The sequence below is a fragment of the Octopus bimaculoides genome, chromosome 3 (genome assembly GCF_046866305.1).
Source record: "Octopus bimaculoides isolate indiv1 chromosome 3, ASM4686630v1, whole genome shotgun sequence".
Lineage (NCBI taxonomy): Eukaryota > Metazoa > Mollusca > Cephalopoda > Octopoda > Octopodidae > Octopus > Octopus bimaculoides.
This window is the reverse complement of record NC_142930.1, coordinates 132,009,503-132,027,976: the sequence shown is the minus strand read 5'-3', so window position 1 is coordinate 132,027,976 and position 18,474 is coordinate 132,009,503. Positions and strand designations below refer to the sequence as shown.

The 18,474-nt window shown below is 32.7% G+C and overlaps 1 protein-coding gene across 6 annotated transcripts in view; it reads right to left on the bottom strand.

Moving 5' to 3' along the window:
- LOC106875667 (uncharacterized) overlaps nt 1-18,474 on the bottom strand; it is a 92,115-nt gene that overhangs the window by 23,017 nt on the left and 50,624 nt on the right. For 3 of the 6 annotated variants that reach the window (XM_089349652.1, XM_089349650.1, XM_089349651.1), the window contains exons 2-5: nt 15,128-15,206; nt 10,117-10,260; nt 1,733-1,807; nt 821-987 (exon numbers count right to left, since the gene is read on the bottom strand). In XM_089349652.1, coding sequence (XP_089205778.1) covers nt 821-987; nt 1,733-1,807; nt 10,117-10,133 — 259 coding nt within the window. In that variant the 5' untranslated portion in view covers nt 10,134-10,260; nt 15,128-15,206. The remainder of the gene's footprint in view (nt 1-820; nt 988-1,732; nt 1,808-10,116; nt 10,261-15,127; nt 15,207-18,474) is intronic. The other 3 variants (XM_089349649.1, XM_089349647.1, XM_089349648.1) reach the window with 1 other exon arrangement.

Genomic DNA, 18,474 nt, shown 5'->3' with positions numbered 1-18,474 from the left:
GCTTCCCTTACTCTACAGAACCAATTTATTTGTTATCCATCCTTCATCCATTACTATTGTTCTCTCCGACCACATTTTCATTGCTCTGCCTCCTGGGACACTAAATTCTCTCACCTCCCTCACACCATACATATCTCTGTATTCCTGCCTCTCTCTTCCCCACCCACTCCTGCAACCTACCCAAACTCATGTTATCTCTCTTGTCATTCTCTTATCTTTTGTATCACCTTCACTATTCTGCTGCTCCATACTGTCAGTCATCTACTCTCTCCACCTCCCACAACTCTTGAATCACTGGTCATTCATCATTCACTACATCCACCCTTCAAACCTACCCAATCTTTACAGTGAGTTGCCTACCTATACTGTCTCCTATTCCCAATCTCCCATACTCTCTTGCCATCTCCATCCATCCAGCACATTCCTAATATGTTTTCAACCACCAGAGTAACTTGGCATTTATTGAAGGACAGCTTCATTTACTCAAAACGTCTGAAACAAGGGCTAATAAAGTTGGAAAACAAGCATAGAAATGCTTTGGATAGGCAAAGCATTAACCCTTTAGTGTTCGCATTATTCTGCCAAAATTAATGCTTTTTTATCCACATTGTTTTGAACTAATCATGCATTATCTTGTAACTATGAGATCTTGATGAGTTGGCTGTTAATTTTTAAAACAATATTGTAGGGTTGGTGTGAGAGGCCAGATCTGGCCAGTTTGAACATAAAACAGGCAGAATACTTTTGGCCAGATATGGCTAAAGGGTTAAATGAATCAGAAGACAAGAACAGTTAGGTGATAAGAAACATGAGAACCAACCTTTTAACTTCTTCAGCTTATCAATGACATGTTGAAGTGCAGTCAAGGTGCCAGTCTTCTTTCCACGTCCTTTTGATGGAGGAAGCATAGATTTAATTTGTTGAATATACGCTTTAACTTTTTCTTTCTTGATTTGCCTAAATTCATTCCCAGTAACATGCATGCTACTGCAAAAGAGAAAACAGAAAAAAAAAGGGTAATCAAATTAGGCTTTGGTCAATGAAAGAGATTATTTTGATTAAAAAAAAAAAGGAAAAAAAAAAGCATTCATCTTATCTTTTATTTTTTACCTTCTACTTGTTTCCATCATTAAATGTGGTCATGCTGGGACACTACCTGGAAGAATTTTAATCAAAAGAATTGACCCAAGTACATATATTTTAAGTTTGGGACTTATTCTGTTAGTTTCTTTACCCAAACAACTAAATTATGGGACATAAACAAACCAACTGATCAGTTAATTAGTTAGATAATTAACCAATTGAAAAAAGAAAAAAAAAAAATAAATAAATAGAATGTATGCGTGTGGTTATTATTGGCATAATGACCTTCCAAAGATATAACAAAATAAATAATATAAATTACTTGTGATTGATGTCTTATCAGTAAACAGAAACTGAAAGAAGCTTGTCATATGTGTGTGTGTGTGTTCTCCACCACCACTTGACAACCAGTTTTGGTGTGTTCACATCTCTCTAACTTAGCAGTTTGGCAAAAGAGACTGATAGAACAAGTAGCAGTCTTGAACAAAAAATTACAACTGGAGTTGATTAATTTGACGAAAAATTCTTCAAGGTGGTGCCCCAAACAAGTAAAAGATAAAAGATGTGAATGCAATATTGATTAAGACTATCATTAGTACACTCAACAGAGAAGTTAAACTGTAAATAAGAAAGTTCATTTAAGACATACCTGCAACCACTTGTTGATGGTTGGTCATCAGTAGTTTCACTGCTAAGGGATATACTTACACTACTAGAACTTCCCCTGAAAATAAAACCAAATATGACACTTAAGAATATCGAATCACAAAACAATTTCATATTTAATTTGGATGTAATATCATTTAATGTAAACATTTAAGATTACTGGATCTGTAAAATGCAAACCCAGTCCCTTCAATAATGAATTTTCATTTAAATAAGTCCATATTCATAGCAAGAATATTAGTAAGCAATTTAAAAATGATTTATTACAAAAAAAAAACAAAAAACAAAAACAAATGAAATATAATGAACGATTCTAGTAATTCAGCTTAAATTTAATGATTTCAGATACATTGATTTGATTGATTAATTTAGTTCTTAATTAAAAGCTGGCAGAACCTTCCCTCTCCAAGTTTACAGAACTGTAACTTCAGTAGTGAACCTAAAGACATCATCAGAAGACCAAATTTTATCAGCTATATAGACACGGGTTTTAATCATTATTTCTATATAAAATAATTATGCCTAAAAGTATCAAACCCACAATACCTAAAAGTATCCTGATCAGATGCAATTAATCTACAGTACAAACTGTTTATTAAATTGTAACTTAGTATTTGCTATTATTTACACTGGATGAAGTTTGATAAAACAATTGTTAGAAATTATTATAATTGTGTATTGCAAATATTAGTTGTCACTACCTTAGAATAAAAAAGAATTTGTTTCAGTCGAAAATAAAATAGAAAAATATTTTTTATGCTAAGTAAAACTGTAAGCATAAGGCTATTTTAGCAGAATCAGTTCAGAGATGACATAACTTCAGAAAGAGAATTCACAAATTCCTTAAGACCAAAAAAAAAAAAAAAAAAAAAAAAAAGAACAGGCACAGGTTTGCCTATCACTGAGTCAGAAAATGAAAGTTTCAATTCTTACAGAAGAGATTTGAAGTAAAAATAAGCTAGCACCTTATAAGGTGTGGCTGTGTGGTAAGAAGCTTGCTTCCCAACCACATGATTCCAGCTCAGTCCTGCTACGTGGCACCTTGGGCAAATGTCTTCTACTATAACCTCGGGCCGACCAAAGCCTTGAGTGGATTTGGTAGACGGAAACTGAAAGAAGCCCATTGTATATGTGTATATGTTTGTCCCCCCTCCACCATTACTTGACAACCGATGTTGGTGTGTTTACGTCCCCTAACTTAGCGGTTCGGCCTAAGCGACCGATAGAATAAATACTAGGCTTACAAAGAATAAGTCCTGGGGTCGATTTGTTCGACTAAAGGCGGTGCTCCAGCATGGCTGCAGTCAAATGACTGAAACAAGTAAAAGAATAAAAGAATATACATTCACGGTGGTGCACCAGCATGACCGCAGCCACTTGGCTGAAACACATAAATAAATAAATAAATAAATAAATAAATATACAATTTATTTATACACACGCGCACACAAAAGCTATCTGGAAAACAAAGAACCACAACTCATGAATGTATAAATTGGAGTTACGTCCCATGTTTACAATAATTTTTGTCCTCCTATGATACATTGGCATCTCAGCACCTAACAAAGCCACCCACTTCTCTACTGCAACTCCACGCAGTCAAAGTAGGCCTATCCTTTCTGTGTCTTGAGATACTTGGTGACCTCACGAGTGCTGGTGTTATGGAAAAAAGTAATCAGAGAAATCAAGCCAAAGCAGAGTAGAACTTAAAGCTATTCTCTGGCTCACTGGATCCTGTCAAATAATTTGACCCATTCCAGTATGGAAGATGGACATCAAATGAAGATGATTCTGTGTGTTTGTGTATGTATAAATATGTATGTGCGTATAGGCATTTGCTTATTTGAAAATCAAAGTGGTATTGTAAGCACTGTCAATAATTTGTCCACTCGCTTCATACCTTCAAGATACTAACCATCCCTTGAAAAAACAAGTAAGGGTTAGTATCAGGAACGGTATCCAGCTGTAAAACAACATCTCAACACCAGTTGTCTAACCCATGCTAGCATGGAAAAATGGACATAAAAACGAACAAGTGAGCAAGCTATAAGTCTAAATGCTATATTCATAAAATTAATGAATTTGATGGAGAATGTGAAATTAATCAGAGATTGAAAAGCATTAAAAAAGATGGATAAAATACATTCAAACTAGTCTGGATGTTAAATCAGTGGTAAGAATTAAGGTGATTAGTGGACAGAGATAAGTGAAATTAACAAGTAGTTCATGAAATGTGTAACATTGCTTTTGAATTTACAACCTAACTAAATCTCCTAACAACAGTCAGACAGTAATCTCTTTGCAGTAGATTATATTCAAACTAATCTTTCCACAAGCTTACTGTAATCCCTCACTGTTGAGGACTGACATCAACTTGTTTTTACTTTCATCAAATCTACAATAACTAAGACTATAATTCTAGACCTCAGACTTAGTCAAATCATGACAATCATCATCATCATCATTCCCATTTAATGCCCGTTTTCGATGCTGGCATGGGTTGGATGGTTCAACAGAAGCTGACAAGCAAGAAAACTGCACCAAGCTCCAATGTCTACTTCAACATGGTCTTCTACAGTAAGATGCCCTTCCTAATGCCAACCACTTCACAGAAGTTTTTTTTTTTTTTTACATGGCATGAGCATCAATGAGATCACTAAAGTAACTTGCAAGACAAACACCCTCAACTCAGGTGAGGGTGTACTATTGTGCCAGGTGATGAAAAGCTAAAGTATGATAGAGGGACAGAAACAAGTGTCTAGCAGTAAAGGAGATAAATAGTTACAGCAGTTGGAAAAGTGAGAGGAAAGAGACAGAGAGAGAGAGAGAGAGAGAGAGAAGATAGTGGCAAAGATGTGTCAGGGTGAAACCACAAGTTACAGGGAGGTCAGTTTTTTGATATTTCAGTTCTAGTGTCTATCGATCTACATTTGTATTCATGCACATTGATGCAACTGAGCAAGTTGCTTCAATCTACATGTTACTCTGTTTGACAGTGGAGACTTAACACTGTCTGCAGAATGTTTCAAAAGACAGTGTTTCCTGCAACTATGAGACAGAATTTGAATTCAGAATTTAAAGAACATGAATAAATAACGCAAGGCATCTTGTCTTGAGACTCTAACAATTTCACTGCCTGTGGCTGGCAGTTATCAATCCTGGAAGAATGAAAGGCAAAATTGACCTCTACAAGATTTGAACACAGAATGTCATTTCAAAGACTGCAAGTTACCTCCATCCTTAATATAAACTTAAATATAAGAGATTCTTTTGGAAACCTTAAATTTGTTAAGTGTGTAAGAAGATTGAAAATGAACTGGAGTGTAAGTGGATTCTTTCCATAGAATCAAACCTGTCTATGGAAATCTTGAATTAGAAGAAAGAGGAATACTGTTGATCAGTAGGAAGTCTAGAGAGAAATGATGAACATCAATTTGTATCTGTTTTTAAACAATAAACCAAATAAGCTGATAATTAAGAGTATAATGCATTAATTCTATAAGCTAGCTCTGAAATATTAGTGATATGTCACATCTATTGATTAACTTAATTATTAAAGCAATCTTGGTTGTGGTTTATGGCAACAGTGGCCAAATTGCAGCTCTCAAAGCTACCAAGTGTGACTCTTTAACATCCTACCGACTGGATTTTATAGAATAAAATATAATGAAGAAGACTCAACAAAAGCCTTCAATGGCAGGCATTAATCAATCTACTTTATGTAAAATATCATGTGGCTTTTCTTATTAAACAAACTGGCTATCCTTTGTTTATAGTATCTGAGATACAGAAGTGGTTCAAGATAAGCAATAATGAGAATAGATGATTAAACACTACAAACCATGTCAGTATAGAGAAAAGCATGAAATACAATAATCATTTTATAGTTTATAAAGAGGTTGCAGAAAGTCTTGAGTTTCAAACATCATTGAAAGACATTACAAGAATAATCAAGTAGCATAAAAATGGATATATTACAATATGTAATTAAAATATAATTTAAGAAATCCATCTTTTCAAAAAGTATTTCCTACTATATCTTTCGCTATACACAATGCATTGAATAGGTTTAAAAATAGCTTGGTGAAATTAAGGTAAATTAGCATTCACTGCAAACTCAATGATGACAAGAAGCCAAACAGATTTTTATGGAAATTGAAATAAAATAATTCAAAATAGACAAAGCACCAAGAAAAGAAAATTTCAATATTGTTTCTACTTTAAAAATGTGTAAATTGATCTAATGCAGATTGAATGAGAAATTAAAACGAAGATTAATTATAAGAGAATTGGCATTTCTCATATTATATAACAGCCATCTTTTCACACTAACAGAGTCAACAAGTCTTTTACATTGTTTTCTATTGTATCCATGGTTATTTTCCCAACACTTTTTTTTTTATTATCAATCTTTCAACATTCGATTTAATATCATGTCCATACCACTCAAATATTCTCCTAATTAATAATATATGATCGCTTTGCTCGCTTAAAAACACATTCTAGCCTTTATGTCTAATATTACACTCTTTATTAGTGACATTTCCATCCATCAGATTCACAAATGACAAACCACGTTTTCTCCATTCATATTTCCTTGAAAAACACCCCCATGCTTTAGGACAAAAAGACTCTTCTAAATTCAAAGACAGAATAACTGAAGTTTATTTAAGAAAAAAAAACCAACTAATATCAGAACAACGTGTTGATTAAAAGATGCATTTGACATTCACAGAACCTAGAATTTTCATATTAGCTTGTTTTTCTTCAAATCCTTAAAAAAATCAATTAGAGGAGGAAAAGCAAATTATTAAAGTGATTCAATTAATGTTCAGTTTGAACTTATGTATGCTGATGTCTGCAGGAAAAATCAAAAGTGAAAAAGAAATTCCAAATGGTTGTAACTTTGGGGAAGATGAGACAGGAAATTATTAGTGAATGATATGGTTGGATGAGACCACAGTAAGAATGATAACAAAAGAGAAATAAGTGTATCAGATGGGATTGAGTATTTCGTCTGCTTTCTTTCATTTACATTTAAATTTGTGTAGATGATATAGCAGAGAGGTAATATTAAGAAAAATGAAAGCAGCTCATGTCTCTGGGAGACTCAGCAGAATAAGTAAAGATTTACAGTGCAAAAGCAAGATTGTGCATCTTCAACGAAAATTTCTTGTTTATCTTAATACGTCTTTGAAAGTAAGAATTAGTGAAAAACTGAACTAGTGAAACTGTCCTGGAAATATTTTAACATGGGATCACTCTAAAACTAAGAAATTAAAGATTTCTGAATGACTTATAGAATCATATGTAGTTCAAGTTTTGGGATTGGGAAAATGATAGAATAGTAGATGAAGTGAAAGTGTATAAGTGGAAAACAAAAAGATGATCACCAAAACAATTTCTGAAAGAAATAAAATAAGAAAGAAAAAAAAAACTTGCAAGAAGCCAGACATTTTGGAATCCAGACAATAATCAAACAAAAATAACTAGCTGAAAAGAAAAAAGGACTAGTGGAGAATAGTATGGGCTGTAGATACTGTCTGATGATGTCAGTAGAAAAGAACAGCATAAAGTTTGGTCAATAATACCTGGGGACTATAATCTCAACATTAACCTTTGAAGAGGCTTGGAACATCAGTAACATACATGTGGAATTTTTAAAATTCTAAAGCAATGCAGATAACTATATAACTTGGCAGTCATGGTAGTAGGGACTGATTATAGAAAAAAAGTTGAAAAGCAATGTTATAAATGCTCTGGCACAGAATTTTGTTATAAAATTAGGTTAGCTAGACAGCTGTGCAATCTATCTAGAATAACAAATGTACTGTTTACTGACTGGTTGGCTTGCAACTGTACTTTAAGTACACCCACACAGCAAGCTACACAATACAGAGAAATGTTTAGGAAAAATTAAGAATACTAATACTAGTAAACATGAACCTACTTGCAAATCCATATTAAAAGCTTAAACCAATTTCCAGTTAGATTATTTTTACTTGATTACTATTTAACCTTTAGTAAGGAGTACATAAAAATTTATATAATAACTCATTATATTAATTATAATTATAATAAAATCCAATGTTATGTAACAATCTTTTATTGATACTAATTTGAAAACAAATCAAATCAAATTTAAAGGTTTCTATGAACAAAGACTTAGTAGAAAGCAATTCTATTTCTCAGAATGAGATGTTAGTAAATTTTGGATTCAGAATTTTACTTTACCTATAACCCCCTATTGTACAGATACATTTCTTTAATAAATTTTGTAGGGAAAACTTTTCTGTCCTTTACAATATAATTTTCATTTCATTTAAAAGGAAATATTTCATGTTACATTCACTTCTTAATAACGACAAAATTATTTTTCTAAATTCTTTATTATTTTCAAAATAAATTGAAATAAAGGGCAGTGTATTTCAACTGAGATATAGTAACAAAAAGGTTAATAATAATAATATATAGAAGCCACAACAGCAGCAACATGTGTTTAAACCCAAACTTTAATAGGCTAGGTACCAAGAAGTAGCCTGAGGATTTGCATTGGCCATGTATGTTGGGTTATTTCAATCAATCTAAGAAATATGTGATTAGTCTAATTATGAATAGAAGCACTGGTGTCAATAGTGCCATAAATTAAGGAGTTGGAGACAAGTCTCAAGACTGTGTGTACTGACTGCATAGCCATTATACTCAACAAATATTTTTAGCTAAATAGTGGTTCATCTTTTTCTTTAAAAGTGTTTACTTTCATTTCACCATTTCTTTGGCAATCATTGAAAGTTATTCAGATATATTTACACAAATGTTCAATATGACTTCAAATCCAAGTTAAACGAAAACAAAACTATCTATATAAATTAACATGGTCCTCAAACTATTGTGAGTTTACACAATAATGAGATAAATTAATCTTAAATACAGATTATTATTTAAAGAATATAAGTGGCCAGTTTATTTTAGAGATGTCAGGTTGTATATATTTATTTTTTTATCAATCATTGTCAATGATTTACAAATGTTATCCTTATCAAAAACTTCAATTTTCAGGTAAAAAGAAAAAAAAAGAAAAAAGAATAACCCGAGTTTTAAGTTTTTATCCCCTTTTTGAGATAATTTGCAGACTTCCAAACTGCTGATAATCTGAAGGACCACTGCAAATGTTATGCCAACCAAATTCCTTAATTTTTGGGGAAGAAATATTAATGAAAGAGAATGCTGTGTGCTGAGTTGATGGTGGTTCTCATAACCAGCTGAGAAATTAATGGCACATATCCTTTTACCAAGACTTTATAGCATCTATAGCCAAGACATTTAACTCCCAATGCTTGAGTCTGTTCACCAATCTCTGATTGAAACTATCACTGTAAGGAGTGGGAGGTATTGTAAAAGTCACAAACAAATCATGGGTTTGTGAAGTACTGAGCTTGATTTTTATCATGGAAAACATTCCCTGTAATATTCAGAAGACATTTGTCCGACATCCGTTTAACATTATGGTATGCACTGGTCCAACGGATTGTAATGATTTCTGAAAGGAATGACTAGGAGCTGAAGTTTTCACAATATAAATGATTGCAAGTTGAACATATTCCATCTCATTCTAGGCAACCAAAATGAAATTTGTTTTTGTAATGGTTGAGTTCATACTACTAATAACTTTTAATAAGTCCCCTTTAGACCTGAAAACAAAGTTTGAAACTCTTGAAAGTGAAGAAAAGCAAACATTTATTTGAATTCCAGAACCACATCTTTGAAAACCATGGAGCAATTTCCTTAAATTATTACATCTTTTTAAACTCTGAATATCTGTAGTAGGTTGTATTGTTAAACTGCAATCATTATTCTTAAAATTTTAAAATGATTTCTGATATTTTCTATTTTATACACAGAATAACTGTCTTCATTATATGTACTCAATGTCTTCTGAAAGTACCACATAAATGGGTTTTCACAAAGTAACTGTGGTATCTTGGCCAGTATATTTCCTTTAAACTTGTTCAAATTTATCCCAAATTTCATTGCATAGTTCATTGAAAAGTATGAGTAATATTACTTTCTAAAAGGCAGAAGGCCTCATATTTGACAGATAGGCATACTTGATAAACTGAGCCCACAATACAACTGGTATTATTTTATCAACTTAAGCAGGATGAAAGGCAAACTCTACCATGGTTAGACTTGAACTCACGAAGTAAAGGGATGTAACTTAATCCCACAAGGGATTGTTTAATTTTACTTATTCTGCCAACCCACCACCCTTACAATAAGAGTAATATTGACACTAAAAGCCTAACGACAAAGTGGGCTATCTTTTAAGACACTGCATGGCTAGAATGGGAGCTAATTACAACTTACCTCACAGTATCTTCCATATTTGTGAAGAGAAAGTAGAAATGGACTTGGGATAACACAGATATAAGATCTTTAACAATAACTTAAGTAAATAGTTGAATTTCGTAGGTGCCAGAATCAAACCAAGCAGGGAGACAGCTAAAAAAACTGAAAGAGAAAAAAAGTAACTTACAAATTGTTGTTAAAAGCTAAAAGCATAGGTATAAAAAAACAACATGTGTTTCAAAATGAAAATCATTTCAAGCTATGAGGAAAAAAATACCAAAATTCTCAGCTGACATTCTCATATAATTTCAATAACAAATATAATTTAATAAATTGAATATTTTAAAACAAAACAGAATTTTGTATAAAAGCAAATCCAATATGCTCAAATCATATTAAACAAAATAAATATTCTATTCAAATTCACTTCAGACTTTGACTAATTAACATAGAGAGTAAGAAATTTATATTTCTATCTATTTTTTTTTTATTCATTCCATGTTCAGTTCAAATTTTACCTCTAAATTATGGAATTTTTTTACATCCAACTGAATGTTTTTAAAAAAGTAACTTTGCATCTTAAACTTTCTCAGCTAATATACATGTCTTACAAATGCACAGATAAATTTCTAAATGTGGGAGGAGAGGGGATGAGACTATGTGATGTCCTTATTTTTAAGGGCATTAGAAGATAAATGAAATGAAATAGTTCCAACAAAAGAATATAAACTGAAATGCAGACTCAGCAGTGTTTAAGTTGCTTTATAAATGTAATATTAAGAATAATCTATCATCAAACGGTTTATCACAAGCCTAAGATTTATAAAAATAGCATGGCCAGTGTACATAAACTCTAATCATAATTACAACTTCATTAAAATGCTACATATCATTATCTAAACTATAATAAAGCAAGTCTCTTATTAATTAGCTTAAAATATGTAAATTTTACTAAAAGAAAGCAATTATCAAAGTCTATATTGTCAAAGAAATTCTTATAAATTTCAATTTTAATATATTATAAAGGTTGCTTAATTATTTGCAACACTACTTTCTACATACACATCAGTAAAAGCATTTTGCCAAATTATGTTTAATCTAGCATCAGCAGAATTATGTTGATTCCAGTCTTTCATATTTGTTGGGTGTTGTTGAAGATGGTAACCTGAAGAATGTTACGTGGTCAAGTTAAGTCAAAATAATACCCGATTTCTTCATAAATTCTAATGCCGTATTTGAATGCTGGATATTATTCTGAATTTATTTACTGAATGAGTACTATTAGACAAAGGATACAAAGGAAAATTAAATGTAACATATCAGAAAAATTACACAAATTGAGAAACAAATGTGTACATCTCATTTAGAAACTAGTAAAAATCTGCCGAAGGGCAGTTTTTCTGTAAGAGATAAAAATAAAGGAAACATTTTTCCTCCTAAATATTGATCACCCATTGTTTAGCCTAGGAGCATTTGAGAAGGTTGCCACCTAATAAACTAAGAAAAAAATTAAATATCAATAAAATTTATTGTAATTCAAAAATGTCACCAGTAGTGCATTAGAGGATTTAAATATTGTTATAAATATTGAGTGAAGGAAATACATACAACAACACACTACATGATAAAGTGTGCCATGGTGCTTATGACCAAATCTGAAGCATGGTATATGCAGAGTAGTGGACCTGTGAATTACTCTTGCATATCTGAGCAGCTGTTATTGCTCTACCATAACACTATTGCTTCAGCACAGTTGAACAGGATGTATGCATACATGTATGTGCACTACAATGATGTAAACATACCAACAAAACCAATAAGTATTTAAAAACTTTGAGAGATGTGACATCTGATTTTAACTGTAAAACTCAAAGTAGATAAAGCTATAAGTAATAGCATGTAGAATGTTGGGTTAAAAAAAACCCAGGAACCATAAAATGAGGAAAAAAAAAAAAAAAAGCCAAAGGCTACCAATGGGAGCTGAACTCATATCTGGGCAGCCTTTGACTTTTTCTATCCAAAGCCTTTTTTTTTAATGCAGTATCCTACATGCTATCATTTATAGCTATATCTATTTTGAGTTCCACAGTTGAAATTGAATTATACCAGCTAATGTGACTACATATAGAGAGAATAGGGTTAAGTGCAAGTTAATATACTTATTATTTCAGTTGAACAATAAGGAATAAATTAAATGAGATGAAATAAAAATGATTTCTTACAAAATCAAATAATTTACAAGTCAATTTTTTGAGAAACAAACAACAAATTTTCTTTTTCTTTGTTTGAAATTTCAAATTATGCATGAATTCAGAGTTTGCTTAATTGATCTGTGATCTTAAGGTTTATCTCCCTGCAAGGCATGTTGGACTTTTCTACTATAGCCTTCAGCTGACCTTGTGAATGAAATTGGTAGATGGACACTGTAAGGAAGCCTGTTGTGTGTGTGTGAGTATGTATGTTCATGTTGGTAAGGTCTGGACAGTCATCACAATCCAAGCTCTTGTTTTGAGTTCTGTCTTCTCCACACATAAAAGAACAGCAACCCAACAAGAACTTCTATCCATTTTCATTTGGAATATTTATGGCTGGGTACCTTTCCTAACACCAATTACTTAACCAGTGTACTGGGTGCATATTTTCATAGCACAAGCATAAGAGAAGTTGTCATGTTCTCCAAAATACAAGACTAAAGAGTCCTTCTAAACCCTATAATGTCGTTGTACATCCAGCTTGTTAATTGTATGTATGAATAGTTATGTGTGTGAGCGTTTAGATTTCACATTCCACAGAAAAAGCATTGAGTTAAAAAATGGTGTTGTTTGTTGGCATTTCCTGTCAATAAATCAGGTGTCTTTCAAAGATATTTGAAATAAAAGATCTCTTGCTTGAAATAGCAATGGAAAAAGTTTCTGATTCAAACGTATTTGAGTAACTCAGTGGTTCCCAAAGTGGGTGGCACCATCTTTGTGGAGCAGAAGAAAGGTCCAGAGGGGCACTGAAGAAAAATGGAGTGATAATAAAGGTGGCCCAAAAGTATCACTGGATGGCAATGACCCCTTTATTTTTCAATGGGATATTCAGGTTTAGGGAACAAAAATAAATAAAAATTAAAAAGAAAAAAAAAAAACTTTAGTGATGAAGCTGGCCATAAAACTCCCAAGAAAATTCCCTAGAAAGATGAAAACACGACACTGAACGAAAACAACAACAACAAGAATAACATCAACAACAATGACAAGAAGAACAACAAAATGAAAAGAAAAAAATGAATACATTCCCTCCACTGACCATCTTTGATGCCAATGCCAAATACATGTGTATATGTAAGTGTACATATATGTGTGTGTGTGTGTGTGTGTGTGTGTGTGTGTGTGTGTGTGTGTGTGTGTGTGTGTGTGTGTGTGTGTGTGTATAAAGAATTTTTTTAAATTAAAGAAAAAATTGAATTAAGAAAAAACATCTATATTGCTTTTATACAAATATATAAGTATATGTAGGCTTGTGCACTTATGTTAGAAAACCTTGTAGGGTGGGGGGATTTTGGTTGGAGACTGGGGAAGTTTTAGGTAATTTTTATGTGCTTGTTTAGGGTAAAACTGTAAAAATGCTTTTCTTTTTATGTATATTATGGGGATAGTTTATGATGGTGAAAGGAGTGAAGTTGGGGAGATATTTTTTAACTGTCAAAAAAACAAAAAAAAAACAAAACAAAAAAACTATTGGTTATTTTTGATTAAAAATACCAGTTTTGGGTGGTATCTGGATATCAGTAATGAGTAAGCAAGAATAATCGAGGAACAACTGGTTTCAGTTTAAAAGGACATTGAGCTGTGTCCAAAGTTCAAAAAAATCATATCAGTATCTTTGATTGCAAAAGGATGGTTCTGACTGCTACCCAGCACTGATGAACAAAGACAAAATGTACTTCTTGCTTTCTGCCTCGCTTCTTTCTAAGCAAAGGAGCAGACTGAAAATATTGTGAAACACAAGTTGTTTTTAATTTGTAGGAGAAAGAGGTCTATATTCGTGGGAAGGAGGGGATGCTAGGAATGTGGGTTGGGTACCAAGTGGGTAGCAATTTGAAAAAGTTTGGGAACCACTGGTCTAACTCATGCTAGCTTGGGAAAACGAGTGTTAAATGAAAGAACAAACTGTATATACTCTCTTATTCTTTTACTTGTTTCAGTCATTTGACTGTGGCCATGCTGGAGTACCGCCTTTAGTCGAGCAAATCGACCTCAGGACTTATTCTTTGTAAGCCTAGTACTTATTCTATTGGTCTCCTTTGTCGAACCACTAAGTTACAGGGATGAAAACACACCAGCATCAGTTGTCAAGCGATGTTGGGGAGACAAGCACATATACACACATATATATATATATATATATATATATACATATATATGACGAGCTTCTTTCAGTTTCCGTCTACCAAATCCACTCACAAGGGTTTGGTCGGCCTGAGGCTATAGTAGAAGACACTTGCCCAAGGTGCCATGCAGTGGGACTGAACCCAGAACCATGTGGTTGGTAAGCAAGCTACTTACCACACAGCCACTCCTACAAAGTAAAATACAAACAGAGAGGATTGAACAAATATTTTTCTAATTTTTTTTTTATTGATTAAAATTTCTGTTTTAGAATCTCCACCCACCCATTCAACACTTTAAGGTCAAGAGGTTTTCTGTTAATTTAAGTATTTGAAATTTCAAACTGGGAAAAATCTGTATAAGACAAAAATTTCTGCAACTGATCATACTATCAAAAATTAAATCAAAGAGTATCACTTTGACAATGTATATTATCATCACTGATGTTAGAATTTAATATCAAGAAAACTGGACAAAAATATACCTTATTTCACAATTATCATGTTTGGGTTGGAACAATGTTATAATATACTTTTTACAACTTATACCAAGATGAAGGTTCCATACTGTCACCACCAGCTTGGCTTGATATAGTTCAACTTAAATAAGGAAAGAAATTTTTTTTTTTTTCAGTATTGACCAAGAAAATGACTTACCTTAGTGTTGATTCATGGGCCGAATCATAGAGAGAATTAACCTGTGCCATGGCAAAACTGCCGACCAGTTGAGCTGATCCTAAAATAAATAAATTTAACAATATTACAAATTGTTGTCACAATTACTATTGTTATACAGATGATTTACATGCAAGACTCATTTATATATTTATTTTTTATAATAATAAAAAGAAAAATTTTAGGATCTACTGTGTAGAAATTAATACAAAAATAAAAATAATAAATGCAGTATATTACAACACATTGTTGCTGATGAGTCCCAAGTTGGTCATGATTGAGTAGATCTATGATGAAAGACAGTCCAACTGTGAACATTCTGTCATTTTAATGTGTGCAAGGAACCTAGGATTACATTATCCAATGTGTCCTTTCTAAGAGTATGATTTGAGAGGGATTTGGCTCTCACACCACAAAGGCTCCTATGATAATGGATTAGGTTCAGTTTACTTCTAAGAAAACAGTTTTAACAGCTCAAAAACAACAAGAGTACATTCTAGATATAACTTTTATATGTGTTATAGGCAGGGTAGGCAAAGACATGGCTGCAAGAACAACACAATGCCTCCAGCTAAAAGTAAGTCACTAATTGTTAAGTATAGTGTTCAGCAGATCCCACAGTTACAGTTCCAAATAATAGTCTGCATTAACTGAAAATAATAATAATATACAACAAAAACTGAGAAAGGTGGTCATTAACTAGTTATTATTCCTACTCTCTATGAACCATCTTCAAAAGAAAAAGCCTAAGAATGACAGGTAAGACAAAAGAAAATCACTAATATACAGAGAAAAACTACATTGCAATTATTTTAAAGGGGTTTAAAAGAAACAAGAAAAGTTCCTGAATCCATTTTAATGATAGAGGATTACTATACATGTTTGTGTATAGGATGGAATTTATTAGCTCCTCTGATTTTGAATCATGCTCCAGAATTAAGTCATCTTTAACACCTAATACAAAATCTGAACTATAATATTGCAGTTTATCCATCAATCAAGATAGAAGACAGTGTAAAACACTTGCTATGGTCCAACTGTTCAAAATTTTCAACTGAAACTTACAGAAAACCTGCCTCAATAAACTTGTCTCATCCTTGCAAGCATGGAGAAGTGATGTTAAAATGATGATGATGATTACATTTGATTAAGAAAGCTAATTATATGAGCAGCCTTTAATTGCCAATGAGGGAGCCTCAACAAAATTAATGGCCTTGCTAGATATAACAATAACATCTTTTCAAACCATATCCTCACTATCTAATGAAAGATGCATTGGACAATGTAGTCCATATAACTATGTTTGAAAAAAAAAAGAGAAAAAAAAAAAAAAAGAGAAGCTTGTCATGGCTGGGTTTAACCCCCTGACCTGGGGTTAAAGAACAGCAGTAACTAAGAGAGAGTAAACTTCAACGCTATATTTAAGTTATGCCACATAACAAAACAAACTAGAACTATATAAAAACTTGATACACTACATAAATATTAACACGAATTTTTGCAGCAATTGTTTATCAGCTTTTTGCAGGAAAAAAACAAAACAATGATAAAATCAATTATCCAACATTCAGATGAATGTTTTGTGCATGAACATGAAGTCTTGCTGAGATGATTTTTGTGGTTAGTGCTAACAACAGATTCCTGTGGTGTAAACAATCTTTCATATTGTGGAAAAGGAATGGTACGTGTGTGTGTGAAAGAGTGAGGGGGAAGAGAGAAATGGCATGCACACACATACATATGTGTGTACACAGACAATTTAATGCTTGGTGGTGGTTTCTAATTAAACTGTGGAATATCCATAGGGGTCAGCTAGCAAAATTAAGTTTTGTGAGACTTTTTGTCACACTAAGGTAAAATTTTATGCATGCAATTTACCTATATTATTCTAATAAGAATTGAAATCATAACTGAGCAGCTGTTAAAACTTGGGTTTTAACACAAACATTCTCACAGAAAAATGTACATCTTACATACAGCAAATGGATAATTTCATTTATATATTTCCTCCAGTGTAAGGCTTAATAAACAAACTATAGATAATTTTTTTTTTTTTAAGTGATACAAAAATATGAGAATATATTTCAGATGATTCTGCAGGTCTAAATGTGCTTCTTTATCACCCTACTAATCTCCCATCATGTCACAAGTTAGAGGAATGGCATCACATTGGATCTGTCAGTATTCAACCCACACCTACTATCATCCAGTTTTCTCTTGTTCCCACTCTTCCTCCAATCATGCATTATTGACATCCATCACTCCAGCTCTCTTACTTTCACCTACTTTTATCCATCATTATCACTCAGTCATTCTCTCACCACTACTTCTGCTCATGCTGTTCTTATTTAATCTCCTTACAAACAACCAGCATTAAGTTATCACTTTCTTTACTATCTCTATCTTTCACTCACTTTGGTTCTCCTTTAATCACTCTTCTACTTACCAAAGGACAAGACAACCCAGAGCTTCTAGTGGACAAATGAACACAGACAACATAAGACAGTGAAGGCTAATCTAGCAGACTAACACCGCAATGAACGTACACTCAGTACACGGTCCATGTCATTGTGGTCGGTCAATGACTGAAGACAACGTAAAGTAGGACACGATGACCTTTCTAGTGCTGATACCATAATAAAATGTACCCAGTAGGTTCTGTAAAATTGTTAGCAGTAAGAAGGATAACAGCCATAGAAAATATCGTCAAAAATGGAATATACAAAATAGGGTCCCCCAATCTATCTAGAAGGCACTAACTGTGAATAACTGACTCAAAGCAGAATAACACACCCATCCAATCCACAACAAAGACATGAAAGTGATGATGATGAAATTGTTATTATCATACCACACTGTATCAAATCTATCACAGAATATACTTTATAACAAAGGAATTTGCAGGGTTAACGGGACATAAGTTAAAAGTATAGAAGATGGTAATCTTAATTGCTCTTTCACCTGAGTACAGAATGTCAAAATTTATGAGTGATAGCAAAGAGGACATCAATTAGCAGTCTCTATATGTGATGCATTGTTTTTGGTTTGTTAACCTTACGTTGTACGAGTTTGGTGCAAAAATAATTACAGTTTTTAATCAACATGTGTAGCATCCATTTGTTGAACATTTTTTTTTGATCTTCCAGTGTAGTGCAAATGTTGATCAACTGTTGAATGGTCAACATTCTGCAACCTCTCAACTTTTGCAAGGATCTACTTCAATAATGACCCTCAACTGGTCACTGTCAATTGCAGAAGGTCACCTGAAACCTTCATCTTTCAAGGTTCTCATCTCCACTAAGAAATTTTTTTAATCAATGTTACATAGT